General features: G+C 41.0%; 1 protein-coding gene across 1 annotated transcript; it reads left to right on the forward strand.

Moving 5' to 3' along the window:
• The first annotated feature begins 244 nt into the window (after window positions 1-244).
• Window positions 245-3,396, forward strand: LOC117084345 (epsin-2). Its single transcript, XM_033212997.1, has one exon. The coding sequence runs from the start codon at window positions 536-538 to the stop codon at window positions 2,459-2,461; it is 1,926 nt and encodes a 641-aa protein (XP_033068888.1). The 5' UTR covers window positions 245-535; the 3' UTR covers window positions 2,462-3,396.
• Window positions 3,397-25,163: the final 21,767 nt, after the last annotated feature.

The raw sequence follows: 25,163 nt of genomic DNA on the forward strand, positions 1-25,163 counted from the left end.
ATGTGTACCACCACAGGGTTTCGCCATGTTGCCCAGGCTGGTCTTGAACTTCTGAGCTCAGGCAGTCTGCCTGCCTGGGCCTCCCAAAGTGCTAGGATTACAGGTGTGAGCCACCATGCCCAGCCAAAGTCTTCGTCAGTGGTGAATCCTAGCTCTGCCCACTTCTCTGAGAAGCTGAAGAGTCATACCTGCTCTACATCAAATGGAACAACAAATAGAAGGGCCTGGTGGTCCCTGGCGCATTTGTTCATTTCTGTGTTGGGCACAGTGCTAAGTGCTGGGTGCTCGCTGGTGATGAGGCAGATGAAAGTTACCAAACTTGTGGACAGGAGCCTCATGTCACAGACGTGGACCTCACTGTAGCCTGGTCATGGCTTCCAGCTTTTCGAATCTGAGGCTCCAAAGGAGGAAATGACCGTTCAGGGATCTTACTCCAGCTCGATTACGGAAACTGAACCTTCATAGGTGCGCACTTACCAAGGACAGGAAAGTTTCTCTCTTTGAAGGGCTTTAACTTATAACAAAGAAAATAAAAATGACGACTTCGTCTATCAGACGGCAGATGAAAAACATTGTGAACAATTACTCGGAGGCAGAAATCAAAGTCCGGGAAGCCACCTCCAATGACCCGTGGGGACCATCCAGTTCTCTGATGACCGAGATCGCCGACCTGACCTACAATGTGGTGGCCTTCTCGGAGATCATGAGCATGGTATGGAAGCGGCTCAATGACCATGGCAAGAATTGGCGGCATGTGTACAAGGCGCTGACCCTGCTGGACTACCTCATCAAGACAGGCTCTGAACGCGTGGCTCAGCAGTGCCGTGAGAACATCTTCGCCATCCAGACCCTGAAGGACTTCCAGTACATTGACCGAGATGGCAAGGACCAGGGCATCAATGTGCGTGAGAAGTCAAAGCAACTGGTGGCCCTCCTCAAGGATGAGGAACGGCTGAAGGCTGAGAGGGCCCAGGCTCTCAAAACCAAAGAGCGCATGGCCCAGGTTGCCACTGGCATGGGCAGCAACCAGATCACTTTTGGGCGAGGCTCCAGCCAGCCCAACCTCTCCACCAGCCACTCGGAGCAGGAGTATGGCAAGGCTGGGGGTTCCCCGGCCTCCTACCATGGCTCGCCTGAGGCCTCGCTGTGCCCCCAGCACCGCACAGGGGCCCCGCTGGGTCAGAGTGAGGAACTGCAGCCACTGAGCCAGCGCCACCCCTTCCTGCCGCACCTGGGGCTGGCCTCTCGCCCAAATGGTGACTGGTCCCAGCCCTGCCTCACTTGTGACCGCGCAGCCCGAGCCACCTCCCCACGAGTGTCCTCCGAGCTGGAGCAAGCCCGGCCCCAGACTAGTGGAGAAGAGGAGCTTCAGCTGCAGCTGGCACTTGCCATGAGCAGAGAAGTGGCTGAGCAGGAAGAACGCCTCAGGAGGGGTGATGACCTCAGATTACAGATGGCCCTGGAAGAAAGCCGAAGGGACACAGTTAAAATTCCAAAAAAGAAAGAGCACGGCTCTCTCCCACAGCAGACTACGCTGTTGGATTTAATGGATGCTCTCCCCAGCTCAGGCCTTGCAGCCCAGAAAGCGGAGCCCTGGGGCCCGTCGGCCTGCACTAACCAGACCAACCCCTGGGGCGGGCCAGCAGCTCCTGCGAGTACTTCAGACCCCTGGCCATCATTTGGTACCAAGCCAGCTGCCTCTGTTGACCCATGGGGGGTGCCCACTGGAGCCAGCACACAGTCTGTCCCCAAGAACTCGGACCCCTGGGCAGCTTCACAGCAGCCTGCCTCCAGTGCCGGGAAAACAGCTTCTGACGCATGGGGTGCAGTCTCCACCACCAAGCCCGTGTCTGCCTCTGGGTCCTTTGAGCTCTTCAGTAATCTGAATGGTACAATTAAAGACGACTTTTCTGAATTTGACAACCTTCGGACTTCAAAAAGAACAGCCGAATCTGTGACCTCTCTGCCATCCCAAAACAATGGAACTACCAGCCCTGACCCCTTTGAGTCTCAACCCCTGACCGTTGCCTCAAGCAAGACCAGCAGTGCCCGGAAAACACCTGAGTCCTTCCTGGGCCCCAATGCAGCCCTGGTGAACCTGGACTCACTGGTGACCAGGCCCACCCCACCAGCTCAGTCCCTCAACCCTTTCCTGGCACCAGGTGCACCCGCCACCTCGGCTCCTGTTAACCCCTTCCAGGTGAACCAGCCCCAGCCGCTGACGCTGAACCAACTTCGGGGGAGCCCGGTCCTGGGGACCAGCACATCCTTTGGGCCTGGCCCAGGAGTGGAGTCCATGGCTGTGGTCTCGATAACCTCCACGGCCTCACACCCAGCTCTGGGGGCCACTGGTTCCTCTCTGACCCCGCTGGGCCCTGCAACGATGAACATGGTGGGCAGTGTGGGTATCCCCCCATCTGCAGCCCAGGCCACTGGCACAACCAACCCTTTCCTTCTCTAGTGCCTGGCTTGGGACCCGCCCAAAGCACCTGTGCTGGAGGATGCCAAGCAGGGACTCTCGTCTGTGGGACGGGATCCAAGAGTTTGGGGATTAGGGGTATTAGGGCTTTTCAGCTCCAGCTTCCTGATGAAAGGGCTGTCTTTACAGCCCCAACCCTCGGACCCTCGCCTTCCAAGGCAGGCCCACTTGGCCTGGCCTGCTCTCACCACCTCCTCCCAAGCACTCAGGTCCTGGCAGGGCCCCTCTGAGGCCTTGGATGAGGAGGTGGAGTCATCAGTATTGCCCTTGTCCCCAGCCTCAGCCAGAGGGTCTCCAGGGCGTTGCCTGTCCCAGGACTTGGGACAGTGGCCTCATCTTTGTCCTCCCCACCCCCCAGCCCTAGGGACACTCCAGGCAGTCCTGGGTGTGGACACGATGAAGTACCTGCTCCATAAGACACTGACCTTTTGGGGAAGTGGTTGTGCATATTTTATTTTTCTTTGACTCGTGTGAGTTCAAAGTAAACACCACCACCGTGGACAACTCTTGAATTAAATCCACTAGAGCGAGCTTTAAAACTAATCTGAGCATAACCCCCAACGTGGCTCTATGCTTGTGTACCTTTGCACATATTTTGTTTAGTACAGTTTCATATTTGAGTTTGCAGAATTATCTAATAGTCTTTTTTTGGCTAATATTTTTATAACGTGGTTCTTATTTAACTGTCTAGTTTTGATAGAATTTACCAGGTCTGGCTGAATGAAGATATTGGCACGTGTTATTTTAGTGGTTTAAATCCTCTTATTTATGGTTTTAACTCTAAGAACACTTTAAAAGGAAGAGATGTTTGGATGACAAAAAAAATGCCTTATTGAAAAACTAAAGCAAATTCTTTATAGGAGAAAATATGGGAATTTGATTACACATAGATGATGTTTATTTAAAAAAAAAAAAAACTACAACAGCAACAAAAAATCCTAGCCTCCAGTTGCCTTTTCCTTTCTTTAACTCCTGTTTTTGGTGAATTACTAAACTGATTGACTTTCAGCCTTATTGGCTAGATCCTGAGCGAGAGGCTATTTTTCTTACTGATATACCAACATCCTGAAAGTTAAAGAAAAAAATCTAATGTATGAATGTGACTCACCAATTTTTATCAACTAATTCCTTTTTTTTATTAAAGGCATGCAGGGATTAAAAAAAAAAAAAAAAAAAAAAGAAATATTGGTAAGTGAAAAGAGAAAGTTGTTCAATGTTATGTAGAGCATGCACTCATTTTGGTGAGTCTCCCTGTAGGGTTTCTTTATCTGTGATTACATGTGTAGATGCCTAGGAAAAGTCTAAAAAGAAATACTGCAAACCCTAGCAGTGGTGACCTCTGGGAGTAGGGAGAATGGAACAGGAAAGCCAGGGCATTTGTTTTCTTCTTTGTTATTCTTTCAAATTGCTTGAATATTTTTAGATTTTAAGCAGAAACCTGTCCATTAAAATCTGTTCTCCGTGTTCATGGTTGTATCTCAGAAGCTGCTTTTTTGACAGGGACTACATTCCCCAGTTTTCCTTGGAGCCAGATGTGGCCACATTTGCAAGAGAATGTGAGCAGAAATATGAACCACTTTCAGGTCAAGGTTTTGCACACACAGAGGGCTAATCCACTCTTGTACTTTCTCCTTCTACCAGTGGGACCATGGATATGACATTGGAGCCTCAGTCATTAATAGCAAGACGCTAGTGGATGTTGGAATCACACCCTTGTCTCTGAATTATCACATGGGGAAGAACCCACCGCTTCCCTTGAACGCTTACCTGGAATAGTTACATTAACAAGAAATTAACCTTGATGTCTTTAAGACATTACATTTAGGTCTGTATCCTTTCACTTTAGGTTAACCTAGTGAAAATTACATTATTACTTTTTCTTAAGGGATTTTTAAAACTATACTTATTTTGAGAAAATTATAGATTTACATGCAGCTGTAAGGAATAGTAGGAAGAAATCACACATACTGTTTACCCAGTTTCCCCCAGTGGTAACGTCTTGCAAAACCGCAGCACAGTATCACAGCAGAATGTTGATATGGAGTCAAAATACAAAATATTTCCATCACAACAAGCGTCTCTCATGTTCCCCTTTGTAGCCACACCCAATTCCCTTCAGCCCAAATCCCCACCTTAACTCCTAGCAATCACTAATCCATTTCTAGAATTTGTCATCTAGGAAATGTTGTATAAAAGAAATAATATAGTCCGGGCGCGGTGGCTCAAGGCTGTAATCCCAGCACTTTGGGAGGCCGAGACGGGCGGATCACGAGGTCAGGAGATCGAGACCATCCTGGCTAACACTGTGAAACCCCGTCTCTACTTAAAAAATACGAAAAACTAGCCGGGCGAGGTGGCGGGCGCCTATAGTCCCAGCTACTCGGGAGGCTGAGGCAGGAGAATGGCGTGAACCCGAAAGGCGGAGCTTGTAGTGAGCTGAGATCCGGCCACTGCACTCCAGCCTGGGCGACAGAGCGAGACTCCATCTCAAAAAAAAAAAAAAAAAAAGGGAAATAATATAGTATGTAGCCTTTTAGGGTTGGTGTTCTTTCACTCAGCATACTCCTTTGGAGATTCATCCAGGTTGTGGCATGGATCAACAGTTGGTTCCTTTTTATTACTAAGTGGTATTTTATGGTCTGGATGTACCACAGTTTGTTTCACCATGCATCCATTGAAAGACGTTTTGTTTGCTTCCAATTTTTTATTATTGCATATAACACCTCTATAAATATTCATGTAAAAGCTTTCACGCAACCATAAGGTTTTATTTCTCTTGGATAGATGCCTAAGAGCATGATTACTGAATCATATGGTAGTTGTATGTTTAGTTTTTTAAGCAACTGATAAATTGTTTTTCACACTGATGGTACCATGTTACATTCCCACTAGTAATGAATAAGTGATGGGATTTCTCTGCATTTTTGTCAGTGTTTGGTGTGAGCATTGCTTTCCATTTTGCCCATTTTTATAGGTGTCTAGTGATTTTCTTTTATATTTACCTTTTTTAATATATTATATTTGTACATATTTTTGGAGTACATGTGAAATTTCATTGCATGCATAGAATGTAAAATGTTATATACTCAACGTGATATTTCATTGTGGCTTTTATTGGCGTTTCCCCAATAGCTAATGATATTGAATATGTTATGTTTCATATGTTTGCCATCTGTGTATCCTCTGATGAAATGTCTCCTCATGTTTTTTGCCCGTGTTCTAATTGGATTGTTTGTTTTTTCATTGTTTGTTTGGTTTTGAGAGTTCTTTAAATATTTTAGATACTAGTCCTTTGTTGGATTTGTGATTTGCAAATATTCTATGATTTGCTTATCTTTTTATACTCTTAACAGGGTCTTTTTCAGAGCAAAAGATTTTAAATTGTAGTAATGTCCAATTTGTCAACTTTTCCTTTTCTGGATCATATCAAATCAAGAACTCTTTGTACAGCCTCATATCTCAAAGATTTTCTCTTGTGTTTTTCTAAAAATTTTATAGTTTAACATTTTACATTTACGTTCATGCTCCTTTTTCAGTCAATTTTTGTGTAAGATGTGAGATTTATGTTTTAAGGTTCTTTTTTTTTTAACTTATAGATGTCTAAATGCTCCAGCACCATTTGTTGAAAAGGCTCTCTTTCTTCCATTAAATTTTGTGCCTTTTATACATTTGTGAAAAAAATACTTGGGCATAATTTTAGATTATTTTTGTGGGTTCTTTATTTTGTTAATTGACCTATGTGTCTACACTTCTACCAATATTGCAGTGCCTTGATTACTCTAACTAGATAATAAGTCTTGCAATTGAGCAGACCAAGCTCTCTCATTTTATTCTGCTTTTTCAAAATCATTTTGGATACTTTAGCTTTATCTCATATAAATTTTAGAATAATCTGGTATATATATATTTGTAAAAATCTTTCTGGTGTTCTGATAAGAGTAGCATTCAGCCTTTATATCAATTTGGGGAGAATTGATACCTTTACCATGTTGAGTCTTCCAACCCATACACACAATCTGGCTTTCCATTTATTAGATCTTATTTGATTTATTTAATCAATGTTCTATCTGATCCAAAAAATTTACATGTTTTGTGAGATTTCCACTAAATATTTTATTCGAAGAGGTTTTAAATAGTATTATATTTTTTAATTTTGGTGTCTTTGTGTTAATTGCTAGTATGTAGAAATACAAATGGTTTTTATATGTTTATCTCAAATCCTGTGACCTTACTGAACTTGTTTAATATTAGAATCCATGGGGTTTTCTATGTAGAAAATCATGTCATTTACAAATATGGACAGTTTTGTTTTTTCCTTTATGATCTATATGCCTTTGGTTTTCATTTTTTACCGTATTTTACTGGCAAGAACTTCCAGCTCTGTGTTGAATGAGAGTACTGAGAGTAGATATCATTGCCTAGATAGAAGACATTCAGTTGTTCACCATTAAGTATAAAGTTAGGTGTTTTTTGTGAATCTCTCCTTATCATGTAGCAAGTTCCCCTCTATTTCTACTTTTCTGAGAGTTTTTGTCATGAATGGGCAGCAGAACTCTCCACCCCAAGTCAGCAGAATATACACCCTTCTCAACACCACATCACACCTATTCAAAAATTAATCACATAATTGGAGGTAAAACACTCCTCAGCAAATGCAAAATAATGGAAATGATTTTCCTTAATGTGTTTCTATTTTCAGTTTCATGAGTTTCTGCTGTTATCTTTACTATTTCCTTCCTTTTATTTGGGTTTATCTTTCTCTTCATTCTTTAGATTCTTGAGGTGAGAACTGGATTATTGACTTGAGGTTTCCTTTTTTTTTTTCCTTTGGGACGGAGTCTCACTCTGTCACCAGGCTGGAGTGAAGTGGCACGATCTCTGCTCACTGCAACCTCTGCCTCCCAGGTTCAAGCAATTCTCCTGCCTCAGCCTCGCAAGTAGGTGGGACCACAGGTGAGCACCACCACGCCCAACTAATTTTTGTATTTTTAGTAGAGACGGGGTTTCACCATGTTGGCCAGGATGGTCTTGATCTCTTGACCTCGTGATCCACCCCCACCTCAGCCTCTCAAAGTGCTGGGATTATAGGTATGAACCACTGTGCCCGGCCCCTCACTTTTTTTTTAAATAAATTAAATAAATTGTTCATTCATATATTGACCCTTGTTGTAAGTTGTTCAATGAGTTTGAACTTTGAATATATGCTCATTTTCTTTCCTTAATGATGCAAACTCTTCTAGGATTCAGTTTTAGTGGGGAAATATGTTCCCAATCTGGAAAGTTTTGCGTGTTTGTGTACATATATTTAATAAAAATATAATTCATAATTAGTTTTCTATGAAAGGATCCAACTTAAGTTTTAAGTCCACTTTAATTAGCGGTTTTCTTTTGAAAATCATTGTTTGCAATGGAAATTTTTAAAAAACAGAAATTCCCACAGGCAAATGAATGTTTGCTTTTAGTGTTTCTAAGTCAAATGGAATTTCACCTTGTTTCTTTCCATTTTAATTGTGAAACCATGTTTCATGCCTGTGATTCTTTGAATTGTACATTTCTGCCTGGTTGTGGGTTAAGCACTCAAGAGAAGCTCTGAGAGGAGTTCTTATCTATCTAAAGAACAATGAAGCTGTAGGAGCCTATAGATATTATTTGTGTGGTACAAGTCATTAATGGTTCATTATTATAAATACCTTCTGTGTCAGAAGCTAAGCTCTGCGGCTTAGAGAAGTAGATGGTCCACTTGATCAGTGAGTATGCAATCCAGCTAGAGAGATAGATTATGTTTCTAAACAATAACTTTAAAAATTGTTATATGAATGGTATAAAGCAAGTATGTCAAACATAGGGCCATTCCAACCATTGCTATCTATGGGAGACATTCCCAGTGAATCACACTTTCTGTCTTAGTTCAGACTGCTGTATCAGAAATACCATAGACTGGGCAGCTTAAACAACAGACATTTATTTCTTGTAGTTCTGGAGTCTGGGAAGTCCAAGATCAAAGTGCCACCAGATCCAGTGTCTCAGAAGGGTCACTTCCTGGCTTGTAAACATCCGCCTTCTCACTGTATCCTCACAAGGCCAAGAAAGAGAGAGAAAGAGATCATCTCTCCCCTCTCTCTTTTTATAAGGGCTCTAATCCCTTATGGTCTAATTACCTCCCCCAAAAGCCCGCTTCCTAACATCATCACACTGAGGATTAGGTTTCAACATACGAATTTGAGGTAGTCACAAACATTTAGTTTATAGCACTTCCTTTTCCCAGTGAGCATGGATAGAGCCTGAGTTTAATATCTTCTCAACACAATATAGTTGGTAGCCACCAGGAGTCAGAGTATGCATATGCAATGACATCTATTTGCCATTCATGACAAGTAATGCTCTAGGAGTTCAAAAGACAGTAAGGTCATGTAAGAATGGGACAGTACAGTTAAAAAAGACTTTTTAAGGGCAGTGGGACATGATCTTGAAACACAAATGAAATGTGGCTTAGTAGAAAGGAGAGCTGAAAGCATTCAAGCAGAGGGAACGGTGTGAGCAAAGACATGTCAGTGAGTATTGGTTCAGTGGGTTTGGCAAGGTGAAGAGACCTTGCAAATAAGAAGTTTCGGCCGGGCGCGGTGGCTCAAGCCTGTAATCCCAGCACTTTGGGAGGCTGAGACGGGTGGATCACGAGGTCAGGAGATCGAGACCATCCTGGCTAACACGGTGAAACTCCGTCTCTACTAAAAAATACAAAAAAAAAAAAAAAAAACTAGCCGGGTGAGGTGGTGGGCGCCTGTAGTCCCAGCTACTTGGGAGGCTGAGGCTGGAGAATGGCGTAAACCCGGGAGGCGGAGCTTGCAGTGAGCTGAGATCCGGCCACTGCACTCTGGCCCGGGTGACAGAGCAAGACTCCGTCTCAAAAAAAAAAAAAAAAAAAAAAAAAAGAAGTTTCCCAACCTATTGCCTAACTCAGTAATTGCTTTCCTATATCAAAAAAAAGATACAACAAATAGTAGTTTCCGAATTTACTTTTTCCCCTCCTTGAAGCATTTTAAGGCCCACTTTGTAAAACTCAGAACGACACATTCAGAAGGAAAACTGACTTAAAAACCTTTATAGGCAACATCATCAAAACATACAAACTTCAAAGAATATATGTCAGACTAAATCATTCACTCACAGTATATTGGACATGAAGTAACTCAACAGTTAGAGCCTCTAATCTGCAACAAGAGTGGATGTTTGGTGAGGTTACAGAGGAATTGTCGTGGTGCTCTGATTCATCCCCAAAAGGGATTTGTTTTCAGCTCAGACACTGATCAGAATCATTTCAGGAAAAAGGCAGGGTATAATGAAGAGCAAAATAACAGAGCTGCAGCATGCGGATGCAGGCCCTAGGCAGACTGCAAAAGACCTCAAAACAAAGAAGTATTTCCACAACATTGAAGATTTAGCACTTAGCACTTAACAATATTTAAAATAAGCCTCAAACAAATATGTAAGGAGAGACTGAGACCCAGCATTCCGAAATGAAAACCCTTCTTTCCTTGCATGCCAGCAAAAAATAAAAATAGTGTGAAACAAGAGTAGCAATTTATTCACAGCAGAACACAGACAAATGGAAGAAAAGAAAGTGCAAACTGGATGACAAGAGAGAATAAGTCCTTGGGGAAAATCTATCTGGTCAAGGGGGAAAATATCAGAAATTAGTACATGGATCCATTACATAGTATCCATAGTTGTTGGATTACTTATGTTTGAGACAACTTTCTTGAAAAGTCTGTATGGTTTTTACTTTATAAGTGGGTTCAGTTGTTCTCAAATAACTCCTTTGAATATAGTTAGGGATAGCTGTTGGAAATAAAATAGATCTTGCTCAGCTATCAAATTCAAGATTCTGTGCTGAGAGTAGACCAGACTGATATCAGCAGCCTATTTTAGGTCAACATCTCTAGAAGCAGAGCCTGAGACGAGAATCAAGTACATGTGGTTTTCTGGGAAAGCACTCTCATGAGAAACCTGTGAAGGAAGGATGGTAGGAAGAGCAAGAGGAAGATGCTGAGCAAGAACGTGGTCTCAAGCATAGTCTGGTCTAGCCCTGATAAATAGAGGGGTCTGGAGAGAAATCCACACCTCAGAGGCATCCTTCTGAAGGAAAATAAGCTGATACCCCATAACTTTGCAAGTCAGATAGTTTCCCTCATTCCAGGATAATTTTCCAGAAAAGATGGGTGTCTGTGAAACATGAGCAGCTGACATTCACAGAAGCTGAGAAGATGGGTGCACAACACAGGGGAACTCTGGGAGGTTCTGTAGTGTCTACTACACAGTCTCTTCACAGAGTATTGTCTTACTTGGCCTAATTTTTGTCTAGCAAAAATGTATAAGAACCAATGCTAGGCCGGGCGTGGTGGCTCAAGCCTGTAATCCCAGGACTTTGGGAGGCCGAGACGGGTGGATCACGAGGTCAGGAGATTGAGACCATCCTGGCTAATACGGTGAAACCCCGTCTCTACTAAAAACTACAAAAAAAACTAGCCGGGCGAGGCGGCAGGCGCCTGTAGTCTCAGCTACTTGGGAGGCTGAGGCAGGAGAATGGCATAAACCCGGGAGGCGGAGCTTGCAGTGAGCTGAGATCCGGCCACTGCACTCCAGCCTGGGCGACAGAGGAAGACTCTGTCTCAAAAAAAAAAAAAAAAAAAAAGAACCAATGCTAGAAAAATCTTATTCCAGCACCTCCAGACCCTTGCGAGGCTCTTTGGGAATAGTTCCTCTACATGGAACTAACCTCCAAAACCCAATTTCAAAAATGCAGTCTAAAAAAGAAACAACAGCAGCAATGTAACATTATAAACAAATGTGGTCAGATCTGGGTTTGATTGACATACTAGAGAATCACATAGGGCCTATCACTGAATGGGGACAAGGGAAAATGAACTAAAAGAAAAATGGGACATGGGAAAAAAAAAACCTTGGAAATTTCATAATGAGGCAGGCTAGCCTTCTGATGTTATCAGAGAGATCACATGTTCCAGAGTCAGACATACCCAATTGCATTCCCAGGCCTGGGAATTTACTGGTACACTCAGATCCACGATCTTCTCATTGGTTGAAATGGAGTAATAATATGCATCTTGCGTATTTTTTGGAGGAGAAAATGTTTGAAGAGTCCCTTAATGTGGTGTTTGGCTCATTGTGTGCACAGCTCAAAAAATAGTATGCTATTGCAGTGGCATGTATTTCTAAGAATTAATCTATGCTCCCTACTTGCAGCCACTGAACTTCATACCCCAAGTCCAAACGACTGCATTGGGCCTATGCACTACAGAACCCCCCCAAAAAAACTATAAATACTCACGTGTTAGCCAAAAAATGCATGAATCAGAGCACAGGTCAGAACAGTGGGGTTGCATTCTTATAGAAGGCAACATTCTCTGCCTAAAAGACAGTTTTAAAAGACACACAGTATTGGGCAAAGGAGGAGGAAGAAAACTTTTGGAATAGAGAGGATAAAATGGAGAATTTGCAAACCACAGCAAGCTATTGCTTGCATGACCAGCAAAGAAGAGCTTTGAGTAAACCAAGATGGTGCTAAGTTGTTATCCTTCCCATTGCCTTCTGATAAGGACCACGAATTACCTACAGCCAATCCACTACTCCTCGTCATCTGTGTGGAGTAATACTTGTCAGATTTTGGAAATTCTCTCCAGCCCCCTATCCGAACAATTCTATGTGGACTACCACAGTCTGATAGCCTGGGTTCCTTATAAGTCTTTTTCACCCCTGTCTCCATCATGGATGATAGGGATGAATATTGGGGACCATGGTGACATGAGTGGAAGGTATGAAATATACTCCCCCCACATGTTCTTCTGTCTTGCCTATGATCAGCCCATTTGAATACTACATTTACACAACAAGACTCCAAGAAACACTAGATGCTATTTAGGACTGCACAAGTCTACCACCCAGAGGGAACTTAGCCAGTGTGCCCACTCTACTCTACCCACAGAGTTGTTTAGGAGACGAGCAGTGGGATGTAACAATTTATACTTGAATTTTTCTTTGTTTGTTTAGAATGTGGTGTCCGCTTCCCTTTCTCCTTCTCCTTTCACCCCAGCTCCAATTAGAAATTTTATTGTACAAAATTCCACTCCACAGGAATCTATTTCAAATTTAGGAAGCCATTGGTGTGTAAAGAACACTTATTTTAAGAGGGCAGGACAGAGTGTGCCATGTAATCAAGGGCAATCAAAGACATTCATGCAATTGTGAATATACATCCTCTGCATATACAATTATGGAGAATTGTTCAAAAAGCTTACACACTGTGGCACTGGATGGTTTTCAAAAGGCATTTAAGGCACAAGAAGCACTTATTTGGGGCTTGCAAACATGAGTTTTGTTTGTGTTCTTATGCGTGTTTGGCAAATACAATGCAAGCTCTGCTTTCAGAACATTCGGCCCTAAATAAAAAGAAATGTGTCGGCAAATCTACCAAGGACTACAGGAAACCCAAAAACTTCTTCTATTGGATCCAGAGAGAGACCGAGGTAAATTTTGTATGTTTTCTAGCTGAAAGCAACGTCTGGATGCAATCATCAGGAGTTCTGGCTGTTTTGGCCACATCTAGCCAAGATGCAGAAAATCCTACCAAAGATCCAGGGTATTCATTGCAACATTTGTAGCACACCCAAAGCACAGGTTGGAGGCAAATGTTTCCGTGAGCTGACTGATCAATGACATCAAACATTTACTATCTGCTCCAGTACATGCAAGATACCACCTACATGCCTATTGGATTTATTGGAGGTACAGAGGGTAGTGGGAGTAGGGGAAAGAGGTGTTTCTATCACCTTTATCTAGTAAATAAGAAACAAATCAAGACTTTACAGTCCATCAACTAGACTTAAATACCAATTTTGTCACTCACTTGCTCTAAGACTAGGCAAGTTATATATTATCAGCCTCATTATCCTCATTGCTAAAATAGAAATAATGACAGTGCATGCCTCATGAAGTTCTTGAAGACTGTTGACAAATGTAAAGTGGCCACACAGAGTAATCTCTCAATGAATGTAGGCTAAAAGTATTAAGTTATTATATTCTCTCTTGTGGCTTCTCTTGTACTTCTGTGCAGAAAATTCTCCACTGGGCCGGGCGCGGTGGCTCAAGCCTGTAATCCCAGCACTTTGGGAGGCCGAGACGGGCGGATCACGAGGTCAGGAGATCAAGACCATCCTGGCTAACACGGTGAAACCCCGTCTCTACTAAAAAATACAAAAAACTAGCCGGGCGAGGTGGCGGGCGCCTGTAGTCCCAGCTACTCGGGAGGCTGAGGCAGGAGAATGGCATAAACCCGGGAGGCGGAGCTTGCAGTGAGCTGAGATCCGGCCACTGCACTCCAGCCCGGGCGACAGAGCGAGACTCCGTCTCAAAAAAAAAAAAAAAGAAAAAAAAAAAAAAGAAAATTCTCCACTGGGGGAAAGATAAATGCCACTTTGATCTACCACCCTCACAATTTACCACAACTCCGTTTCCTTAAGTGCCAAGTTATTTTAAAGTCTCCATGTGTCGTCCTGCCCTTACTCCCATTAACTCACACCTCCTGCTCCCTATCCTATAATGAATAATGAGGATCACTCATCAACAACCTTTGCCACATGATGTTGAGTGCTCCCAAGTTGGCAAGACACATTTCTTTACTCTACTTGCAGTCCTCCTGGGCCCCTCCGCTCATGTTAGCCCCATGACTGCAGTGGGACAGTGGAATGTGGACAAACATGAGATTTGCCACATGTGAGCAGAAGCTTTAAATGTGCTGATTCAGTCAGATTAGCCTGTTGCATTTTTGCCTTTTTCTACAACAGCAGTACAAAAAATAGAGGCTACTCCTTTAGCCTGAGTGCTGGGATGAGAAGATGCCTGGAAGCCAGGAAAGCTCTCCACAATCACAGCCAATTTGTGGATTTCATGTAATGTCAGAAAGAAGTAAGTGTTTGGTTTTATTCTGTTGAGAATTGAGTTGTTTGTTACTGCAGCAAAAGATGACTAATACCTAGCACCTGTTTTCCTGCCAATCTAAAAGTTTATCACTATAATGATCAATAAGGGATGATCTGCCAAGGACCATCCCCCTTCTTCACAGAACTTCCCCTTCTCCATCTCTCACATATGTGATTCCCACAGGTATTGCCATATTTGAAACTGTCAGCTTCCCTGACCACCAACTATTTGCTCATAGGTGGATATCTAACCCAATCTGCCATGGGAATAAAAAGCATGAAGTGATCATACACAAAGTAGCAGGCATGAAAGGGAGGACCCAAGGGAACTGGAGCCCCTGGTTAAGGTTGTTCTATTTCTATAGCTGAACGTTTATGCCTAGGCCAGAGTTCCCAGCTAAGAGGGGAAGGGCCAGGATGACCACAAGTGGACAGAAAGGCAAGAGGTCCTCTGTTCAGACAGGAAGGTCTTCCCACAAGTCATATGGTGGCTGGGGGGCAGCAGCTTGAAGGGACAAATCCAGGCGGAACAGGTCAGTGTTAAAGTGGTTTAAAGTAAGTTCAGACATGATCCGGACCAAAAACTTGAGGCACTATCCAAATTCCTCCATGTGTGACATTTTATCTAAAGGAAGAATAAATAAAGGGCTGTAGCAAAGCTGATCAAACAATGGCACTGGGAAGAGGATCACCGGGTGGACCTGAGCCACTACAGGAGAGATTACATCATCAGTGTTCTGACAAGTCATCCCAGGAGGGTGAGTAAGAGACCTTTTCAACCCAAACAGCACCTTGTTAAAGCCAGCCTGCTGAGAATGATGGTTTCCAGCTGCATCCATGTCCCTACAAAGGACTTAAACTCATCCTTTTTATCGCAAGAACAGAAAACCAAACACCGCATGTTCTCACTCATAGGTGGGAACTGAACAATGAGATCCCTTGAACTCGGGAAGGGGAACGTCACACACCGGGGCCTATCACGGGGAGGGGGAGGGGGGAGGGATTGCATTGGGAGTTATACCTGATGTAAATGACGAGTTGATGGGTGCTGACAAGTTGATGGGTGCTGACGAGTTGATGGGTGCTGACGAGTTGATGGGTGCAGCACACCAACATGGCACAAGTATACATATGTAACAAACCTGCACGTTATGCACACGTACCCTAGAACTTAAAGTATTAAAAAAAAAAAAAAAAGCCAGCCCGGGGTCAGCCCTCCATGTGTTTCCAGTGTAGCAAGCCTGATTGCAATTAGCATTGCTGGGCCCCAACCCCAGACCCCCCAACTCTGATATGGGGGTTTCACAAGAAGAGATTCCAGAACAAACACAGGAGTGTTCTGGGCTTCAAAGGTGAAATGGCCTTTCACTCCACAGCCCAATTATGTTTTTTCAGTTGTGGTGAAAAAGAGAACTCTGCACCAGTGACAAAAAGTATTCACAAACACACCGTACTTCTCCTTTTACAAAGAAAGAGAGGCTAATGCAAGCAAGGCACCCACCTAATACTTATCCTCCCAGGGTGTAAGTTCAGAAACCTGTGGGTTGTTGGGTTGGGAAATGGAAAAATCATGACAGGGAACTGACTGGGGAGTTCTGTTGGCTCAGTCCCTGTTGACTCTTGTGAGGCTGAGGTACGTCCCGTAACAGTCACAACTTCCCCAGATCTCCCTCTTCAGGCCTCTGAAGATGTTGTACTTACTTGGACTTACACAGGACAAGGCTAAGTATGGCACAGAAGATGGCCTTGTGGGAGAGAGGGCCGCTGCAGCTGACCTGCTGCTGAAGAACCAGGTAAATCAAGAGAATAATGAGCACAGCCAGGTAGGATTACAAATTACTAAGTGTGGCAATAAAATAATAATCACCAACGCCTCCTGAGTGATAAGTACGTGCTAGGCAGTGATCTAAACACGCACACAGAATACTTATTTGAATCTTCGTATCGGCTCTCTGAAGCAGATGCTATTAAAAGTCCCATTTTACAGTTGAGAAAACTGAAGAATGAGAAAGTTTAATTAATTTCCCGAAGATTTATCCTAAAGATGTTGTTAAGTATGTATGTAAAGATCTAGCAACAGGAACGTTTATTACAGCACCATTTTTAACACTGGTAAGATTTTAATAGTCAGAATGCAGATAAATATTCAACAATATGAAATGAATTAAATAAATTACATCTAAACAACAATTAAAAATAATCTACTGGGTGTATGGTTTTGAAATAAAAATCTGTCTATCATATATTATTCAGTGAAAAACCAGGGCACAAAATAAAGTATAATCTCATATTTTGGTAATTATAAATATATGTGTTTTTTAAATTTCTGAAAGAATATGCATCAAAATGTTAATGGTGGTCTACAAATACAAGGTTATAGGTTCTTTTGACCACCCTTTCATTTATGCAAATTGGAAAATAAAATTGAATTGCTTTTCCATGAAAGGAAAGCTATATTATTTTGTAAATAATAAAGTAGATGGAGGATTATCTACACATTGAGATCATGCTTCTGGAGGGCTCTTAATTCCATGTACATAAAAGCAAGTGGAATTAGTGTAACCCAGCATTTCCCAAAAGTGTATTGCTAGGAAAAAGGGCATTTCATAGTCAAGTAAATTCGGACATTCTGCAGGTTCCTCTTGAAGATTCACAATGCATAAATTCTGTTTAAAAAGAAAACACAGTTTAATGGGTTTAACCCAGCATTTTCTAATCTTATTTAAATAAAGCTCCTTTATTTATACTTACAAAGAATAAATAAATACTTATTTATAGTTCAAGAAATGCTCACACATTTTGGAAATGATAGTTCTATTCACTCAATCCTCTATCAAGCATACAGCGCTTATAGAGCAATGTATTATATATATATAAACTCTCATAGAACATTATATATAATGCTCTATATAATTACAGATATATAATTATAGATATATAAATTATATATCTATAATTATAGATCTTTTTTATATAAATATATATAATCCTTATAGAGCATTTATATATATATATATATATAATGGGATTTGGAAATATCACAGATTTTGAATCTTTCTTGCTCCAGTATTCACTGACTGTATGACCCTTAAGCAACCTCCTTTTTAAAAGGGAGCTCCCACTAATTGTATTTCAAGCTCTGTAATAGAGTCTGAGTCCATTTTTGGTGTTTGACTACTGACTTCTTGTTAAGTTTCATTCACTCCTCCTTTGGCCCCACATATGGTCAAGCGGGTAAGAAAGCACCTGCATGCAACTCCTCCTATAGCACTAGCAGAAAACTTTCCCCAGTCCCACCTGCTAGCCACTATAATGGCCCAATCCACTCCTACTTTTCCTAAGCCTGCCCAGACCTGCTTGTGCCTTTGAAGTTTCCTCTAGGAGTTCCCTGTTTGAAGAATAAGCTTTCTCTCAAGTTTTCTTGGTAATCAGTGTCATCAGCCTCAATATTCAAACCAAATTCCAGGTGAGAATTTATTCTGATGCTGCAAGGTGAACACAAAACAGGCTCCTTATGAGAATCAAGTTAATTGTGTTTACCACATAATTGATACTCAATAAATTTTATTTTATTTCTCTAAAATTGTACTATCCTAGAAGAGTAGCTGCTTATTGGACACAGGAAATGAGATAAATACCTCTGACTGCTGCTGTTAGAAGAATGCTAATTTCAGAGTTTGTTTTCTAGTTGAGCTGCTAAAAAAAATTAAAAATTTTTAAACATAATAAGTTTTTGAAAGTACCCTTTTGCTGCAACTAACAACAGGGACTTCTGAAAAAAGCCATTCTGGTCCAAGTAAAAGCTAACTTCTCAGCCTAAAGTTTAAAATCTCAAAACTTTCCAAACATTATAACAACAATCAGGAATGTTTTTGAGCTAATGATGATGTTATTAATGAAGTAGGAAAGTGACGTGTGAGTGGAGATCCCATGACCTCAATTCTATAAAAAGAAAGAAGAGTCCCAAAAAGTTTCTTTAAGCATCATGCCACCCACTGGTCAGTCTAGAATATGAATTGAACACCTGAATACAGAGCAGTAAGACATATTAAATTGTTGGGTGGTGCTAAAATTTACCTACCACATTGACCTACTCAGTTCTCATTGGTGTGACAGCAAGCAAGAAAAAAAGAAGAGAAACTTGCTGATTATACCACTGCAGATAAGTCCTCCATTGTTTAGTTGGGATTAAACAAGAACTTTGACGTTCCTTCCTAGTCTTGGTGAAATACTTTCAACTATGCACTATAAATTGCTTATATAATCTGTATAAGCAGATTTATTTTGATAGACTGTAGAGGATTCTGCGGTACATGTCAAGATCTCCCCTGTAGAACCGAGGTACATTCTCCACTCCCAACCCAACTATTAGGAGTGTTGGCTGTTGACAGCTCATTTATGTCCCTTGAGAGGAATCGTCATCAGCCACAGGGAATGACCACTCCCAAAGTTGTGGCAAAGTTCTTCTTTCCAAGAGAACCACCAGAAAACCTCGGGCATTCAAAGTTTCATCTCAGAGTCCATTCCAGACAGTGACATTTTAAAAAACCAAATAAAAAATTAATTCCAGATGGATTAGAGACTTAAATGTTAGACCTAATACCATAAAAACCCTAGAAGAAAATCTAGGTAGTACCATTCAGGACATAGGCATGGGCAAGGACTTCATGTCTAAAACACCAAAAGCAACGGCAGCAAAAGCCAAAATTGACAAATGGGATCTCATTAAACTAAAGAGCTTTTGCACAGCAAAAGAAACTACCATCAGAGTGAACAGGCAACCTACAGAATGGGAGAAAATTTTTGCAACCTACTCATCTGACAAAGGACTAATATCCAGAATCTACAAAGAACTCAAACAAATATACAAGAAAAAAACAAACAACCCCATCAAAAAGTGGGGAAAGGATATGAACAGACATTTCTCAAAAGAAGACATCCATACAGCCAACAGACACATGAAAAAATGCTCGTCATCACTCGCCATCAGAGAAATGCAAATCAAAACCACAATGAGATACCATCTCACACCAGTTAGAATGGCAATCATTAAGAAGTCAGGAAACAATAGATGTTGGAGAGGATGTGGAGAAATAGGAACACTTTTACACTGTTGGTGGGATTGTAAACTAGTTCAACCATTATGGAAAACAGTATGGCGATTCCTCAAGGATCTAGAACTAGATGTACCATATGACCCAGCCATCCCACTACTGGGTATATACCCAAAGGATTATAAATTACTCTACTACAAAGACACATGCACACGTATGTTTATTGCGGCACTATTCACAATAGCAAAGACTTGGAATCAACCCAAATGTCCATCTGTGACAGACTGGATTCAGAAAATGTGGCACATATACACCATGGAATACTATGCAGCCATCAAAAAGGATGAGTTTGCGTCCTTTGTAGGGACATGGATGCAGCTGGAAACCATCATTCTTAGCAAACTATCACAAGAAGAGAAAACCAAACACCGCATGTTCTCACTCATAGGTGGGAACTGAACAATGAGATCACTTGGACTCGGGAAGGGGAACATCACACACTGGGGCCTATCATGGGGAGGGGGGAGGAGGGAGGGATTGCATTGGGGAGTTATACATGATATAAACGTTATGCACATGTACCCTAGAACTTAAAGTATAATAAAAAAAAATAAAAAAAATAAAAAAAATAAAAAAAATAAAAAAAATAAAAAAAATAAAAAACCAAATAAAAAGAAGCAAATACACGTAAGACAAGTTAGAAAAAACAAGACTCATGCTTATTTATTATTCTCATGTTCTAGAAAAATCAAACTGTAGAAATTAATGTTTTTCTTTCTTTTTAGCAAGATAGAAGCTAGTTTCAAAATCTCATGATGGGAAACACCACAAAATGATTACAAAACTGCATCAGGACCTATTTTCTTAAGCAGTCTTTTTAGTTTTCCCACAGCTGAAACTTTAGGTGACCTTATTAGGGTTCACTCTACTTTCTGTATTTGTCATATTTGTGGATTTCCAGAATCTTTTGAATGCTCATCCTGTATTTTCGTAATTCTTCAGACTGTGAGACCCACTTGTGCAAGATAGAAACCAGAGAACTTGCTTCCCCCACTTCCCTTACAATCAGGGCACAAGCAGGCAAAACAGACACAGATTTCAACAAAGAAAACAAGACAAGAATAGATGCAGCACTGAATCCATCTTATTGGAAAGGGAGAGGGAGCTTGGAAGAGAAAAAGTAAGCTTTCAGCATCTGGAATGTTGGGGGATTTCGAAGCCATGTAGGTCACTGTCCTCAGTGAAAACTGTGGGGCGTGTGCCCATTATCATGGAAATGTGCCTGAAGGAGTCCTAGAAAATACTATTTTGGTTTTATCTTCCTATTAATCCCCCAAGCCTGATTCTCTGCGTGTTCAATAACTTTCTTTTCTCTAAACTAGCTTAAAAGGGCGAGCCGGCCGGGCGCGGTGGCTCAAGCCTGTAATCCCAGCACTTTGGGAGGCCGAGACGGGCGGATCACGAGGTCAGGAGATGGAGACCATCTTGGCTAACACGGTGAAACCCCGTCTCTACTAAAAATACAAAAAACTAGCCGGGTGAGGTGGTGGGCGCCTGTAGTCCCAGCTACTCCGGAGGCTGAGGCAGGAGAATGGCATAAACCCGGGAGGCGGAGCTTGCAGTGAGCTGAGATCCGGCCACTGCACTCCAGCCCGGGCGACAGAGCAAGACTCCGTCTCAAAAACAACAAAAAAAAAGGGCGAGCCATACGTTGTTCAAGAAGTAGAAGATGTTTAGACACAATATAAAGTCTTTTAAATCCTTATTGCAGCCGGGCGCGGTGGCTCAAGCCTGTAATCCCAGCACTTTGGGAGGCCGAGACGGGCGGATCACGAGGCCAGGAGATCAAGACCATCCTGGCTAACACGGTGAAACCCCGTCTCTACTAAAAAATACAAAAAAAACTAGCCGGGCGAGGTGGTGGGCGCCTGTAGTCCCAGCTACTTGAGAGGCTGAGGCATGAGAATGGCGTAAACCCGGGAGGCGGAGCTTGCAGTGAGCTGAGATGCGGCCACTGCACTCCAGTCTGGGCGACAGAGCCAGACTCCGTCTCAAAATAAATAAATAAATAAATAAAATCCTTATTGCAACTGCTCTACCCTTCAGTCCAAAAACATGATGCTGCCTATTCTCACAGAATGAACGACGAATTCTGGAGATAAGACAGGTTAATTTTTTTCCTGATATTCCAACATTAACTAGACGGCTATTCACTTTATTCCAGCAAGCTTATGTTCAATTTTATATGTGGCTCAGTGAATTTGACTTACTCTTGCAAATCTATATTGTCTAAATGGCTAATTTAATGGCACACCTTAACGAATAGAAGTAGCCTTTAACAGAAACCTATTATAGAATCTTTTTTCAGATTCCTTGAATCTTTGGTGAATCCTTTCTTGGATTCTGTAATATATCATCTCCTCATTTTCTTCCTACATTATTGGCTCCTTCTCTGCTTCTTTGCACACCCTTCTGCTTCTACCCCAAATCTAAATGTTGGCCTTCCTCAGGACCAGATCCTTACTTCTCTCTGTATACCCTCCCCGATAAACTCAAGTATTGTTGTTTCTAATAGGACCTACATATAGGTGACAACTACATTTACATCTCCAGCTTTGAACTCTCTTATGAGCTTTAAACGTTAGATGGCACCAGAGGATTATCTAAGAGATATCAGGAATTTAACATGTCCAAAATGGAATGTTCTAATGGCAAAAGAGTCCACCAGATTCCCCCCACCAAATACCTGGAAGCTATCTTTCATTCATCTTTTCCTCTATTACCTGCATGATTCAGAAGCATAGCAAACATTTGGAAGAAGCTGATAAAAAACGTAAAAAAAAAAAAAAACTATTTGTATAAGTCTGATTTGTGCTTTCTTTAAAATATAAGAATATATCAACTTTGTTTTAAAAGTGCAAAATCAACTTGAAAATTAATAGGCTAAAATATGGGCTAGAATTAAAAGCTTACTGGAAAAATGAAGAAGCCATTGTTTCATGTGAGAAAATAGGCCAAGGAACCAAAAACACAAAGTCAGAGTTGATTTCTGTTTTGATGTTCATAAAGAACAGGATCAAATCTATAGACAGTGTAATATTAAAATATGATTAAACAGTACTAATAGTCTGATTTATCATCCCAAATCAGAGTGTCAAAAATCAGAAAATGGTATGATAAATGAGATAAATATACGCAATTTTAATTCTAAGAATAACTTAGGAAAGACATGATCATTTAATTGATCTTAAATTTTAAAGAACAAATGGAGGTTAGTGTGTCTTAGAAAAGTTGAACTACAAAAGCAAAACTGAAAGCTGACATAACAAGTGATGGGGGAAATTAAAAGTAAAGAAAGTATGTAGATGAACAAGCAGATAAGAAAGCTGTTAAAAGACTAAATACTTCAATTAGAACAAAAATGGCCTGAGCTATCTTCTTCAACAAAAGTTCCAAGAACATGCACTGGGGCATGGACAGTCTCTTCAATCAATGGTGCTGGGAAAGCTGTATATCCATATGCAGAAGAATGAAACTAGACCCCTATCTCTTGCCATATACAAAAATGAAAGAAAATTTGATTAAAGACTTAAATCTAGGACCTCAAACTATGAATCTACAAAAAGAAAACACTGGGGAAACTCTTCAGGACATTGGTCTAGGCAAAGATTTCTTGAGTAATACCCCACAAGCATAGGCAACCAAAGCAAAATGTACATGTGGGATCATATTAAGTTAAACAGTGTCTGTTCAGCAAAATCAACAAACGGAAGAGACAACCCACAGAATGGGGGAAAATATTTTTGCAAACTACCCATCTGATAAGTGATTAATAATCAGAATATATAAGGAGCTCAAACAACTCAATGGGAAAAGAAGAATCATTTGATTTTAAAATGAGTACAAAATTTGAATAGACATTTCTCAAAAGAAGACATACAAATTGCAAACAAGCATATAAAAAGGTGTGCAACATAATTGATCATCAGTGAAGTGCAGACTAAAACTACAATGATATATTATCTTATCCCAATTAAAATGACTTTTATCCAAAATGACTTTCATCCAGCAATAACAAATGCTGTTAAGGATGTAGAGAAAAGAGATTCTTCATACACTGTTGGTGGGAGTGTAAATTAGTACACCCACTATGAAGAACGATTTGGAGGTTGCTCAAAATACTAAAAATGGAACTACCATATGACCCAGCAATCTCACTACTGAGTATACACCCAAAAGAAAGGAAATTAGTAATTCAAAGAGCTATCTTTACTCTCATGTTTATTGCCGCACTGTTTACAATAGCTAAGATTTGGAAGCAACCTAAGTGTCTGTCAATAGACGAATGGATAGAGAAAATTTGGTACATATACACAATGGAATACTATTCAGCCATAAAAAAGACTGAGATCCTGACATTTGCAACAACATAGATGGAACTGGAGAAATAATCCAGGTACAGAAATATAAATTTCTCATGTTCTCACTTACTTGTGGGAGCTAGAAATTAAAACAATTGAACTCATGGAAATAGAGAGTAGAAGTATGGTAACCAGAGACTGGGAAGGGTAGTTGAGGTGGGGGGAGTGGAAATGGTTAATGGGTACAAAAATACAGTTAGATAGAATGAGTAAGATCTAGAATTTTATAGTACAACAGAGTGACTCTAGTCAATAATAATTTATTGTACATTTTAAAGTAACTAAGAGAGTATAAGTGGAATGTTTGTAACACAAAAAAAGAATAAATACTTGAGGTGATGACAACCCATTTACCTGATGGGATTATTGTCATTGTATGTCTATATCAAAATATTTTATGTTCCACATAAATATATACACCTACTAAGTACCTACAAAAATAAATAATAATTTTGAAAAATAAATTGCAAGTGTTAAATTCCCCTATCAAAGGGGGAAAAATCTCGGATTGTTTTAAAAAGTAAACCCAACTATATCCTACATATAAGGAAGGACACCTGAAATAAAATAGCACAAAGAGATTAAAAGTTAAACTATTGACAAAACAATAATAATAAAGAAAAATGTTGGTAATATAAACATCTAATTAAACAGAATTAAAGGCATGAAAGGGCCATTTTATAAAGCAGGCTCTATAATTATAATTAAAATTAAACCAAATTGGGAAACTTTATCTGTTAATAGCCTCAAAGTTTACAAAACAAAACTTATTGCTGTAGCTGGTTTTGTGGCCATCAGGGTGCTGTACCCACCCACTCACAACTCCCACCTCCCTCCGAATCTTTATTCCTACACCTAATTGCACCTGCAACTCCAAGAAAACAACCCTAGAGGAAGAGAAGGGGAAGCTGACAGTCTGCAGAGAAAAGGTCCCCAAAAAAGGAGGTCTAATGCTCTAATAGCAGTAGATAATGCAGACTAAAGATTGTTATGAACCCCATTTGTTTAAGGGAAAAAAAGACAGTGGAAGTTAAAAAAAATATTCCCTGATTCCATGTTTCCCCTACCCAGGGACCCAGAATGAACCAGGCTGGGAATTAATCACATTCATCCACCTCCAAAGAAAATTCCAGCAGAACCTGCATGAACTTAGAACAGGACCAAGGGAATCAGTTCCCACCCCAACAAGTGGTAAAGACCATATCCAGAAGAACTTTCC

Source organism: Trachypithecus francoisi, unplaced genomic scaffold, assembly GCF_009764315.1.
Source record: "Trachypithecus francoisi isolate TF-2019V2 unplaced genomic scaffold, Tfra_2.0 Lachesis_group0, whole genome shotgun sequence".
Lineage (NCBI taxonomy): Eukaryota > Metazoa > Chordata > Mammalia > Primates > Cercopithecidae > Trachypithecus > Trachypithecus francoisi.